General features: G+C 28.2%; 1 protein-coding gene and 1 non-coding gene across 2 annotated transcripts; both read left to right on the forward strand.

Annotated features, from left to right (window-relative positions):
- The first annotated feature begins 5,408 nt into the window (after positions 1 to 5,408).
- On the forward strand, positions 5,409 to 9,496 carry LOC107617350 (uncharacterized). Its single transcript, XM_088497847.1, has 7 exons — positions 5,409 to 5,540; positions 6,144 to 6,211; positions 6,447 to 6,524; positions 6,614 to 6,660; positions 7,454 to 7,504; positions 7,781 to 7,922; positions 8,391 to 9,496. Coding segments are annotated over exons 1-7 (483 nt in total). The 5' UTR covers positions 5,409 to 5,538; the 3' UTR covers positions 8,486 to 9,496.
- A 2,168-nt stretch (positions 9,497 to 11,664) lies between these two features.
- On the forward strand, positions 11,665 to 14,731 carry LOC107617349 (uncharacterized). The gene is made up of 3 exons (XR_015899078.1): positions 11,665 to 11,755; positions 12,254 to 12,334; positions 14,387 to 14,731. It is a non-coding gene; the product is annotated as an uncharacterized LOC107617349 (transcript).
- Positions 14,732 to 14,807: the final 76 nt, after the last annotated feature.

Below are 14,807 nucleotides of genomic sequence, written 5' to 3' on the forward strand. Positions count from 1 at the left end.
AATTAGAATTAGAAAAAGGGGTTTGAAAAAATTTGGTAGTTTTTTGGTGTTAGGATTGTATGGATTTGATTTATGATGAAAGGTGCATTTCTGGTACACTCTTAGACTTTTATGTAGCGTTTGTTTTTAGTGTTTTTAGTGAATGAGCATTTGTTTTCTGAAACTTTGACGGAAAGATTGAGACTTAATATTGTGTTTGGTGACAGAGATTAGAACTAAAATTTCAGCCTCTTCAATATTTTGGAGATATATTTTGGAGATATAAGAGACTGAAATTTTAATAATATTTATTTCCAAAATTATCTTCATTCCCATCCTTCTTCTTTGCTTTTGGTTTTCGTTTCCTTCTCCTTTTCTTCTTTGTTGTCTCTTCCTCTTCTCCAGATATTTGGGTGCCCTTCATCAAATATGAGAAGCCTTTCATTTTATGACTTCAATAAGATCTTCTATTGTTTGTTTTTAGCATGAAAAATTATATCAACTTGTTATCATAGATTTGGTGAATGCTATACTCACTATGAAGGGTTGAGAAAGCCATGAATGCCACCAAGAACAGCACAAATAGTGGAAAATAAGGGGTTTCTTTCTGCTGCTATTGCTCCACTTCCACCTCTGCATGGTGGTAAAGTCTGAAACTTTGATCCAAAGGATATTCAAAAAAAGAAAGAAAAAAGCATATAACAACTGAAAAAGAAAAATCAACTTTAGATTTATGATGGGTATAATATGTGTTTGATCATTGATTCAAAGATAGTGCATGTGGCGGTAGTGATGGATTGGGACCTTTTAGATTTATTACAATTGGGACAAAAGACATTTGAATTGTGTTGTCATAACTAGCTCTTCTATGCCCTTTATTTTATTTTAATGGAAAATACTTAAAAATTGAAGGATGTTAATTACAACCAAGAAATTTGAGGAGAAAAAAAAGAAGAGGAGTATAAAAAAAAATTCAAATAATTTATTTGTTTTTGTCATTGTATTTATCTTAAGTTAAACAGGTTATTGGGACATATTCAGTTTTGTATATTTTATATCAAATATAATACAATGATTTAATTTAGTCACTGTCTCTTGATATTTTTGTTTCTGGTCCAAATGCAATTTTAGTTATTAGGTGTTAGATATCCCCACCTAACTCATTTAACCTATTTCTATATCAACATCTAACTTATATTTATTCAATACTCTTTTTTTTTTTTTTCCAAATCCTATTAAATGCTATTATTTTGCAAAGATATTCCATAAATATAAAAATTTAGTTATAAAATCAGTCAATACATATATGCTTCAAATAATTTATCCTATATACTAATTAGTAATAAAAATCATCAAATATTTTATAATAGATTAATAAAATTTGTCATAATAGAAAATTTTTTTTATAAATGTTAAAATATGTATTTCTATACGAAAATTATTTTTCTGTTTGTGTAATAGAATTCACTACTCTACTTTATATTGCTATGAAACAATTATTGTTTTAATGATTTTTAAGTCCATTAATAAAAAAAAAAGATTTTCAAGTTTTCTATTCTGTTTTCAAATTTGAATTTTGAGTAAAAAATTACACACGTAATAAAACATAGGATACTTATATTCGAGCTACAAATACGATACATTAAGCCATTTTTTGGGTGCTTAATTTTCTTATCAGTTATATTTACATATTTTCAAAATTTAATTGAACAAGTTACATGATCCCACAAAAATAGAAAACGATCCAAGAGATGTGAGACACTAGTACTAATACATAATGTTCTTTACTCTTACTATGATAGTGTTTTATAGTATAAGGAAGAATTTTAACTGTTCTTGGAATATTATTATTTGAGCGATTTTAGTTGTTGATCTCAATCTACTTAATATATTAAAATTAAGTTTTTTCTTCGATTAATAAAAGTGAGATGTCAATTTCTCATGAACTATTTTTTTCTCTCAAATGAAAGCACTATTTTCTCTTTTAAATTTATTTTAGAAAAATATTTTTATTATAATTATATTACAATTATATTACAATTAGTATTTAATGAATAATGCATGATTATACTAATTTTAAAAAATATTTTATTATAATTAAATAAAATTAATATTTAATGCATTATCAACTAATGAAAGTGAAGGGTTAATTTCTCATAAATTATTTTTTCTTCAAAATAAAAACACTATTCTTTCTTCTAAATTTATTTTAGAAAATATTTTTACTATAATTATATTATAATATTATAATTATATTATAATTAGCATTTAATGAATAATGCATAATTATGCTAATTTAGAAAAATATCTTTATTAAATATTGTTTTGGTTCTTAAGGTTTAAGGTCAAAATATAATTCGTCCCAACGTTATTTTGAATTTAAATTCGTCCCCAACGTTTCATTTAATATTAAAATCATTCTTTTTAATAAAATTTTTAATTTTATTATTAAATTATCCCTAATAAAAAAATTATAAAATTAAAAAAAAAAAAAAAAGAATGCGGAGGGAGAGAAAGGAAGAGGAAAAATCAGAATAATATATTAGTGTTTGAATAATAATTCTGACTCTAAGATGGTCACAATCAAATTTTATGCACAACACACATGTAATGTGGTACTGTAATGCATCATTTATACTCTATTCTGAATTCGTGATTTTTGAATAATCATTGATAAGTTGTGTTGTTAAAATTATTGATAAAAATGATTTTACTATGCTATTGTTGTTGTTTTTAATTTCTGAGTCTACTATTTTTTAATTTTTGTTGATAGATTTATTGATTTTAGGGTTTAAGATAATTATTTATTGCTATTTTTCAACTTTTGTTACGGTTAAACAAATTGCTTGAACTGAATTATGTGTTTCAAGATCCTCTGAATTCCGGATTTCTTTTCGAATTAAAGGTTTTGACATTAAAAAATTGCCCCTTTTTAAGAACTATTTTTTGCAATGGAGCTATTCAATATCTCTCAGAAATTGAAATTTCATAATTGCTTTAAATTAAAAGAACTTATTCCAGTCACAAAGACCAATGAGGATGTTCTTTCAAAATTGGAGATACTGCTGCTAGCTAACTTGTCAAGACTCAGATGTGTAACTATAGACACAGGGGTGAAGCTAGACAATATTTAATAGGGAACAATATTTTTTTTAGTTTTTTATTTTAATTAAAAATAATAACTTAAACTTAGAATTAACTTTTTATAAGATAATTGAACATATCATATATTAAAATAATTAAACACAAATATCTCAAAACTAATTTTAAATATTGTAAATATAGGTTACATACTTGCTTTTAGAATCTTCAAATACTATTCTATTTCTTTTTAGACATTTTCTACAAAATTATTAAAAAAATGTATTATGTTTCATGTAAATAATTTAAATCACAACAATAACTTATGCAATGAAAAAAATAATAATAATATTATTAGAGCTGAAATAAGTTAAAATTTGTAATTTAAATACACAATTGAACTCGACGTTTTTTCTTTGATTCAAAGTCATCTATTATTGAGAATTTACATAGATAATAAGATAAATTTTATGCAACTTAACTAAACTCAATTTATTTTATTTTTTGTAAATCAATAATATCAATGTCACAAACAATTAATACGAGAAAAATTAAAAATAATACAAGAATAGCATTATAATTACATGATCATCATCTTCAATTTTTTTTAAAACCTAAATTAATATTATAAGATTATAAACTAGATAAATAAATAAATATATAAATTATTCAAAAAAAACAAATAAAAAAATAACTTATAAAAAAAATGAGAGATAATAATCGAAGACCAAAGACTACTTATTATTTTATAAGTTGTAATAATAATAAAAATATCGAATGATGTTTTGTTTTCTAATTAAAAAAAAAAGGGAAGAATAGAAGAAGTAATTTGTTGGTTTGTTGTTGCTGCCCTTTTAAATTTTTATTTCTAATATAAATTAAGATTTTTTTTAACTAAGTATATGACCTATAGCCTAAATAACACAAGTTTTTAATTATTCTTTGTTGTATTGAATAAGAATTAGGGACAATCATACATTTTTTAAAAGAGGAAAAGATTAGATATTATTTTTGGGATGGGAGGCATTCTTTTATTTTTTATTATATTTGTAAACAAATTTTTTTCTTTTAGGAGGGTCACTACCTCCCCTATTTTATAGGTAGCTTCGCTCCTGTTTTATAGACATAACATTGAGATGGTCTAAGGAAACAAACTTAAGATCCATTAGGGGGTCAACAAGAATGGTGAAATGAGTCAATCCAAGATATATTTTTACCCTTGAATGAGTTTACATTTTAGCCATATTTCTTCATGATTTGCATTAATGTTTTATGAAGAAATAAAAAGCGAGTCGTGCGTGTGCATGTTGTATTAGAATATTTATTTGTAATTTATTTATTATTTTATTTTAAAATGATCTTTTTGTTGAATCATTGTTGGACCAATTGGATCAATGAACTAATAAATCAGTGACTAAAGCGGTTTGATAATCGGTCTGATTTTTAGAATCTTAAATTTTAAATAAACGCAACCCTATTATACCCGTAAGTTGAAAATATTCCAACCCTAACCCTGTCATTCTTAACTTGCGGGTATCTAACCATATCTGCAGGTACCCGACTCTACTTGCAATTGACCAAAAAGATGTAACATTATTATATAACTTGATAATAATTTAAAATAAAACTAATTTTTATGTAAAAGAAAAACGTATTAAATTATCAATTAATGATTTTTCTTTTAGTAGCTAAAGATATTTTGCATTTAATGAGAGATCCTTGATTCAACATCCACTTGAAACATATTTTTATATAAGTATATAACATATACATATATAAGGTGTAGGTTGGATGGGTACCTGTGCGTAAGGTACATGTTGCCACCCCTACCTCCACTCCTCCAGCTCGGGGTGTGTATATGGTCCGGTTCAGTCCAAATTCAAACACTTTAAAAGCTAATTTGGTATGATTTTACGAGGTCTAGAATTGAGTAAAAGTATCAAAAATAGACTCGGTTATCATTTAAGACTAAGTCCAGATCAAGGCAAATCCACCTTTATCTGACTCATATGTATTCTAAAAGAATTAAAAATGGTATATATACTTTAAATTAATTTCAATATTATGTTATATTAATTATAAGTTTATTGTTTTATTTTTAATTACACTTATTAAATTAGAAAATAAATCAAAAAAATATGAAATTAAAATTTATGGACAAATTCAAATTCAAATATAAATATTAACTTCTCAATAATAAATATATTTTTTTAATAAATAACTACATCAAAATTAAATTTATCAAAATCCGAACTCCACTCATTTAGATTCGATTTTAGTAAGACCTAAAAATATAATTTTATTATATCTAAAACCAAATAAAAATCTCAAACACCTAATTATTTAACATCAAGTCCGAATCAGGCGAAGTCAACTTCACTCGACCATGTACACCCTTACCTTACCTCCAGCTCTAAGACATTTCTTGTGAGATCTGCAGCGCCGTTCTGTGTTCTCACATCCATTGCCATATCTTCCATGTAAGTTGTGAGGTTCGTACCGTCCCATTCTACCTTTCCCTTTCTTTCTCTTCGACTCTTACTGTTTTAGTCCATTGATATTGTGTCCTTTGAGTGCGTTTTGTATTTTCAAAAAGAAAAAGAAACTGAATGTCGCACTTTATCTTGTAGATTAGGTTTCACTGTGTTGCCGTACTATGTAATTGTTGTTGTATATATATATATATATATTTGGCTGTGTATGATGAATATTCCTGTTGTTAAAAAATAAAAAGTGGAGTCATAACTTATAAGTCAAAGAACTTGCTCATCCTTGTAGTAGTAGCCTTCAAGCATTTGATTATATAAGTTATCAATTAGAATATGAAATTTAGCGTTAGTTTTGTATTTTTTTCAGTAAATTTGACAGCGTTAATGATAATTTCTGGGATTTAATTGATTTATCCAGTAAAGTCATACCTTTTTTATTCATGTATAATACGTGGAGAGCTCGTTTCCTGTAGTGTTTGTTGATTTTCCTGACTTTGTTCTATTAAGCCCGACGTTTTTGACTGGTTAGGATGTTCTTTTTGTTTTTAGAAATTGTCTAATTGGATTTGTCTTTTAATTTGGTGCATAGATTAGGTTGTGTTCGTCATGGAAATGGTTGTCAATAATTGATCATCCAACAACTGTGATTTCTTTGATTAAAGGTGAGAACTGTTATTTTTAAATATTTCATATCTTATTTGAAAAATGTGTTATTTAGATATTCTTTTATTTTGTTTCTTTGCATAACATGTTTTTATCTTAGTATAATGTCAATCTAATTAAATGATGTTTCGTACTTTGATACTTACGGTTAGATTTACATGTTAGTTTCAGTTTATTGACAAAATGATTTTGACATTGTTTTTGTCATTTTATTCGGTTTAATATTGACCGTAGAAGAATGGATCCATCGAATTATCTTGATGTCTCAAGGATTGCATTTTGGTTCAAATGGCACTCCATCCATATTCTCTCGTGGGTCTTCTCGTTCCCTTGATGATGAAATTTTAGAAGATATTAAGAGAGTTATGCCTCACATGTCTTCTCATTCCCCTTTGATTCAGCGGTAAGGAAAAGCCCTAGTTCTGCGGAAAAGAAAGCGAAAAAGAAGGTATTCTTATGATATATTGAGTTTCCATCCTTTTATGTCACCTCAATGTTAATCAATTTTACATTATTTGTATAGAATAATTCATAAACCTGTTTTTTTAATATGTGACCGATCCCATTCTTTCTTGAACTTCATTATATAGGAAAAAAGCGGAAAAACCGGCAAAAAAGAACAAATAACTTGGTGTTAAAAAGGTTGAAGTTGTCTCTAGTACAACAGAAACAAAAAACTATCTCTTATTGTCGTCGCTATTTTCTTGTTGGAAGATGCTATGAGGTTTAAATGTTTTTCCCCCTTATACTTGCATAGAGTTGTTTCCACTTTCATTCTTTTTTTTTCCATATTTTACTGTCGAACTTTACATGAGAGCATGAGAAAATTTTATATTTGTGTTTTGATACTATAATTAACTGTGATCCTAGATGGTAATTGAAATATTCATTTCTTATAACATGGTGACCTGCTCGAAGTTCATTTATATTTGGGACTAATGGTAAACACATGACAAGAACATGATAACAAAATCCTATGATGAAATAGATGTTTTGTTATGCAAGATTTCTATATTAGAAAGTTAAGTTAGAAATTCTGTAAAATTTCCTCATTTCCAGTATTTCTTTTATGTGACATGAATTGACATGAACCCTTGTAAATTTGTGCAGTAGCATGACTGTGTCATTGTTTTATAGGTAGTATATTTTTGTAATTTATGCAATACATGCTATATTTTTATATTCAAAATTATCATATTATTTTTGCATCCTTTGCTTCATCTGATACAAAAATTTGGCAGGGTGACAAGTGCCATTTTTCACATGATTCAGTGCCTTTTACCAAATCAAAGGTACTTTTCTTATCTTTAAGTTACTATCTATTGATTTTTCATCAAAATATCCTGTGAACTAGACTTTATAACTGCTGTTGAACGATATTGATTTTGAAATTGCAGCCATGCTCCTTTTTCCCTCGTCACTCCTGCATGAAAGGGGATGACTGCCCTTTTAATCATCAACTCTCCAAGTTTCCTTGTGTTAACTTTGTGTCCGGAGGTTTTTGTGTCAGAGGTGATGCATGCTTGTTTCCTAACTGCTGTTGAACGATATTGATTTTGAAATTGCAGCCATGCTCCTTTTTCGTTCGTCACTCCTGCATGAAAGGGGATGACTGCCCTTTTGATCATCAACTCTCCAAGTATCCTTGTGTTAGCTTTGTGTCCGGAGGTTTTTGTGTTAGAGGTGAATGTATGCTTGTTTTCGCACCAGGTACCACATCCACCCTATATCTCTTCCTGTGCTTGTGATTTCAATCCAAATACAAAGGTTTTTGTTAGCATATATAATTAGGATAATTAGGTTGTGCATTATGTGTTAGCTTTGAGGAAAATTTCCCTAAGGGCAGCAGGTATACAGACGCAAGAGGTTCAGGGACAGTTTTGTAATTAAGCAGAATCAGGAAGTAGGAGAATTGAGTGCCCTGTTTCCCTTTGCTTGTTTCTATTTCTCCTCTATCTTCTCTTCAACTGTGATTTGAGATTCTAGACTCATCAGTCTGGATGATACTATGTAATTTAGCCTCTCCTATGTAGTTGAAAGTTGAAACACGCATTTTAAAAGCCTTTCTCGTTTTTGAATCTCAATAGTTATCAATCGGTATTTCCAGATGCATGTATGTGTATTATTATAATTTTAATTATTCTCACTTAAAATGGGCTTTATTGATCCGGTCACCAGCCAAAAGAAGATTTTGCTACACCTTCAAGGGTTCACAACCTAGGAATGAAATCTCCACACTTTTTAGGAAACACAAATTCCAACATGCCACCTAACATTCATGGCTGTGGTTCTATCCAACAAAACCATTTGATCATTCCTCCAAGAGTTCATCTTGACATCAATTCGGAACATAAAGCAACAAACATGGTACAGAAACAGCTTAAGCTTGCATCTAAAGGAGTTAGCTCCGTTGATGTTGCAAAGCTATCGTTGCCTTCTCCTACTACGCCAAAGGAAGGCACGACCAAAGTTGGCTCATCCTCTTCTGACCAAAGTACATAGTACATCTGGAACAAATCAAACTTTGGTGGAAATTCCAAAGAAATTGCCAGCTAGGATTTCAAAGGGAATTAACTTTCTTGCTTTTGGGAAAGATCCTGTGTGCAGTTTTAAGAGTTTTATTAACTCCCTTGTAAATGGGGAAAATAGTATTGATCTGCTCCATAATATAAGTTTCAGTTTGCTTGATCATACTTGTTCAACCTTAAAAGATGCAACAAAAGGAAGGGTACCACAGACTGATTTAATCTCCAGTGAGATTTCTGGTAAAAATCAATCTGCGGCATAAAGTATAAAATTGAGTTTTCCAGGGAAAACTTCAATGAATGATGCTTCAACTGGTTTACAAGGTAGTTCTCATGTGGATAACAACGAAAGTAAACCAGTCCAAGAGGCAAGAGGGGCATCTGATTCTTGTCAAATTCCCGCAGCAATACGGTTGCCATTTATGCGTCTGGTTTCTCCTTCATCTTCAGAACAGCTACCATCTAGAAAGGAGCTCTTGTCGACTGTATTGTCATTTGCAGCAGAGCATGAATCAGTTATCAAGATGAAAGATTCTGCTGGCACTTCAACTGCATAATTGGGTGAGAACTGAGAAGGAATACAGTAATAGCAGTTCAAGGTTGTTAGCTTCTTTCATTAAGTGTATTTAGGATATTATTGAATCAGTTAATGATATGATAATTAATTCTATATATAATGTAATTTATATGCATATATTTCATCATGCTTGTATAAACTAATCTTCATCATGTAGTCTAGACTCTTCGTGTTTTTCTTTCTTCTCACATGGCATCGAGAGTCAAAAGCAAAATTTATCGCTTTGTGGCAGTAGAGTGGAGTTGACCAAAGGTTAGAAATGGATTGGATTTAGGAATAAAATTAGAATTAGAAAAAGGGGTTTAAAAATTTTGGTAGTGTTTTTGTTAGGATTTGATTTATGATGAAAGGTGCATTGCAGATACACTTAGACTCTTACGTAGCAATTGTTAGTGTTTGTTTTCAAAGCTGGAAGATTTAGACTCATTATTGTTGTTGGTGGTAGAGACCTGAAACTAAAATTTCAACCTCTTTAATATTTTAGAGATATAGGAGACTGAAGTCTTAATAATATTTATTTCCAAAATTATCCTCATTCTCATTCTTCTTGGTTGCTTTTGGTTTTCTTTCCCCTCCAGCCCTTCTCTTCTTCTTTGTTGTCTATTCCTTTTTCCCAGATATTTGGGTGACCTTCATCAACTATGAGAAGCCTTTCATTTTATGACTTCAATAAGAACCTACATTGTTTTTTTTTTTTTTTTTTTGCGTGAAAAAATTATATCAACTTGTTATCATAGATTTGGTGAATGCTATACTCACTATGAAGGGTTGAGAAAGCTATGAACGCCACCAAGAACAACACATAGTGGAATATAAGTGGGTATAATATATGTTTGATCATTGATTCAAGGATTCCATCTGGCGGTAGTGATGGATTGAGACCTTTTAGATTTATTAGAATTTGAACAAAAGGCATTTGAATTGTGTTGTCTTAACTAGCTCTTCTATGCCCTTTACTTTATTTTAATGGAAAATATTTAAAAATTGAAGGATGTTAATAACAAGTTAACAACCAAGAAATTTTAGGAGAAAAAAAATAAAAGAAGAGGAGAAAGGAGAAAGAAAAAAAAAAAAGTATTTTAGTAATTTTGTTTATTTTTACAATTGTATTTATCTTAAATTAAACAGGATATTGAGATATAATTTAATTCTGTATATTTTATACCAAACATAATACAAATATTTAATTTAGTCTCTGTCTTTTGATTTCTATCTTTCAGTTTCAATTTCTCTTCCAAACGCAGCTTAAATTATTAGGTGTTATCTATCCTCACCTAACTCATTTAACCTATTTCTATGTCAACATCTAACTTATATTTATTCAATACTCTTTTTTTCCCAAATCCTATTATATGCTATTGTTTTACAAAGATATTCCATAAATATAAAAATTTAGTTATAAAATCAGTCAATATATATATATTTATATATGATGCTTCAAATAATTTTTCCTATATATTAATTAGTAATAAAAATCATCAAATATTTCATAATAGATTAATAAAATTTGTCATAATAGAATAATGATTTTTATAAATATTAAATTTGTATTTCTATACAAAAGTTGTTATTCTGTGTTTGTGTAATAGAATTCACTACTCTAATTTATATTGCTATGAAATAATTATTTTTTTAATGATTTTTAAGTCCATTAATAAAAAAATAAGATTTTCAAGTTTTTAATTTTTTTTCCAAATTTTGAATTTTAAGTAAAAAATTACACAAATAATAAATCATAGGATATTTATATTTCAGCTACAAATTCACTACTATTAAGCCATTTTTTGGGTGCTTACTTTTCTTATCAGTTATATTTACATATTTTCAAAATTTAATTTAACAAGTTACATGATGATACAAAAATAGAAAACGATACAAGAGATGTGCAGTTGAGACCCTAATACTAATACATAATGTTTCTTATTCTTACTATGATAGTGTTATATAGTATAAGAAAGAATTTTAACTGTTCTTAAAATATTATTACTATTGTCTATTGTTTTAGTGATTTTAAGTGTTGATCTCAATTATAAAATATATAATATTAATTAAAAATAATAATTAAAATTACTTAAATATTGATATTATAGAAATATTTATGAAATTTTTTTTATATTATATTGTTATACTGTTATTAGTGTTAACTTTTAGGATAATTAACTAATTTATTAATTTAGTAGTTATTTTATTAATTTAATTAAATAAATATAAAAAATTTAAATATCCGCTTACGCGGATTAAAAATATCAGGGGTAAAAAAATGGATAATTTTATTTTTTAATTTTATCTTTTACAGTATTTTATAATTCCAATTTTATCCTCCACTCCACCAGCTATAAAAGCAACTTAATGAAGACTTTAACAAACCCTAAGACATTCTTGTGAGATCTGCAGCGCCATTCTGTGTTCTCCCATCCATTATCCATTGCCATATCTTTCATGTAAGTTGTGAGGTTTGTACTGTCCCAGTGTCTCATTCTACCTTTTTCTTTCTTTCTCTTCGACTCTTACTGTTTCTTAGTCCATTGATATTGTGTCTCTATATATATATTTTACTATGTATGATGAATATTCCTGTTGTTGTTAAAAAAATAAAAAGTGTAAGTCATAACTTATAACTATAAAAGTCAAAGAACTTGCTCATCCTTGTAGTAGTAGCCTTCAAGCATTTGATACTATATAAGTTATCAACTAGAATATGAAATTTAGCGTTAGTTTTGTATTTTTTTTTTAGTAAATTTGACAGCGTTAATGATAATTTTTGGGATTTAATTGATTTATCCAATAAAGTCATACCTTTTTATTCATGTATAACACGTGGAGAGCTCGTTTCCTGTAGTGTTTTTGTTCTATTAAGCCCGACGTTGATGACAGGTTAGAATGTTCTTTTTATTTTTAGAAATTGTCTAATTGGATTTGTCTTTTAATTTGGTGCATAGATTAGATTGCGGAAGCTTTTTCATGATGGAAATAGTTGGCAATAATTGATCATCCAACAACTGTGATTTCTTTGATTAAAGGTGAGAACTTTTATTTTTAAATATTTCATATCTTGTTTGAAAAATGTGTTATTTAGTTGAATAGCATGTTGTTTATCTTAGTATAATGTCATTCTAATTGAATGATGTTTCAGACTTTGATACTTACTATTAGATTTATATGTTAGTTTCAGTTTATTGACAAAATGATTTTGATGTTGTTTTGGTCATTTATTTAGTTGAACGTCGCTTGTTCTTTTATAACTTAATAATTGTATTATCGCCAATTATTTATACTTATTGCAGATTAATTATCTATATTTTTTGGTCAATGTGGATTTGAGTCTATGTGAATTTGAGTTGTGTTTCTTTTTTCGTCTGTCTTTGGGCTCTTCTGTCTTTATTTTATTCATTTTTTTCTGTCACCTTTGGCCTCTTTCTACCTCTCTCCTATCTGCCTGTCTCAGTCCTCCCTTTTTGATTTTTTTTAAATACCTGAACCAAAAAAATCGACACACACTTACTTTCTACATTAGATAGAAGTTTTTTAGAATATTTTTCTGTTTTAGTGACTCATTCACGGTACAGATTCGGTATACGGGACATGTTTGTGGCATCGAAATGCCAGAAACTTACCGCTTTTTAATTTCTATATGGAGGGCAAAGTTGTGTTGGACTCGGTTATAGAGGAGGGGGAGCTTTACCTGTATGTGGTGTCAGGTAAGGAAGAAATCGGACCATGCATTTTGAGTCAGCTTTTTCAGACGGTCCGAATTATATATGGGAAACGGACCATGCGGTTAGTGGCTCCGTCGCCCGCAAGTGACTCCCCCAAAGGTGCACTTTTTTTCAACATTAATTCATACCCAACATCTGTTTTCACTTTTACTCCATTCCCCCAAAGAAGAACCACTGCTTTTTCTTCTTTCTTACTCGTTCTGGATCTTGCTTTGCATGATGAAAGTAAGTTCAAAATGCCAAAAAAAATGTAGAGATGTTGATCGTCCTGAACTTCATATCATACATTATTTTAGTCATTTAAAATATGTAAGTTTTTTAAAATTTTTTTAATATTTTATAATTAAAATTATTATTATTGGGAAGTTTATTATTATTATTGTTGTGAGAACTTAGAATGTTTATTATTGGTTTAGGCGAGATTACATTATATTTTTTTTGGAATTTTTTAATTATAATTGCTATTATTAGGAAGTTAATTATTTTTTTAATTGTTGTTAGAATTGAGTTTAGGAGTGTAAATGGTTGTTATTATTTTTATCTGATTATGTTATCTTTTTTTTGGAATTTTTTTAGTTTGTTATAATTATAATTATCATAGTTAAGAAGTTAATTATTATTATTGTTGTTAGAATTGAATTTAGGAATGTAAATGATTATTATTATTTTTACTAGATTATATTTTCTTTTTTTGGAAATTTTTTTGTTTTTTATAATTATAATTATTATTGTTAGGAAGTTAATTGTTATTATTGTTGTTAGAAATTAAACTTAAGAATGTAAATGATTATGTTATTTTTTTTTAATTTTTCTAGTTTTTTATAATTATAATCATTATTGTTAGGAAGTTAATTATTATTATTATTGTTAGAAATTGAATTTAAGAATTTAAACAGAATAATGATTTTTTTTAAAATTTAGAATTATATGTAAAAATAGTAAGAAGTTAATTGAATTTTATAATTAATTTTAGAGATTATAATTTTAGATATTATAATATTTTTTTGTGTTACCGTGAATTAATAGACAACTAAGCTAGAATTGTTAATTAAATAGGAGCGTTCTTAGTTTAATAAGAATTGGAATTATGTATTAGTTGTTAGTGTTAATAGTTATGAATAATTTTTAGGATTAGTAAGTTAATTTAGAAGTTAAAAGGATTTGTTTTAATTGGTTTTGTTAAAATAATTTATGATAATTGTGTGGTTTCAATCAATATGTTGTTGAGTTACTGTAAAAGATCTTTTATTAATGAGACTTAATAAATTGGTGGGTTAGTACATAGTTACTAGTATATGTTATAATTAGGAAACAGATTAACGAGTTGACTAATAATAATTTGTTTTGTTTTTGTAGAATTTAAGGATGTTGACATGTGATTACTCAGTTCCACCGGATCGATACAATGAAAGGGTGGAGGGGCACTTACAAAAATTGTTTTTTATCATGCATCTCAGATTGGAGTAGTCCAATGTCAGAAAGCACTGGTGAATGCTCTAATCGAAAGGTGGCATCCAGATACACATACCTTTCACCTTTTGATTGGTGAATGTGCTGTGACGCTTGAAGATGTGGCAATAATTCTTGGTCTTCCAACGGACGGTCTTCTAGTCACAGGGATGACAATGAGTAGTTTTGAAGCCTTGGAGGCGGAGTGTTTACACCAGTTTGGAGTGGCACCTAGTAAGTCGGCATGTAGAGGTACGTGAAGTGCCACATTATGTTGTTGATTGGAACGATCTTGTTTGGGGACAAGTCTGACGCAGGTGTGCATTGT

Source organism: Arachis ipaensis, chromosome B9, assembly GCF_059453495.1.
Source record: "Arachis ipaensis isolate K30076 ecotype BB chromosome B9, ASM5945349v1, whole genome shotgun sequence".
In the NCBI taxonomy this organism is placed as follows: domain Eukaryota; kingdom Viridiplantae; phylum Streptophyta; class Magnoliopsida; order Fabales; family Fabaceae; genus Arachis; species Arachis ipaensis.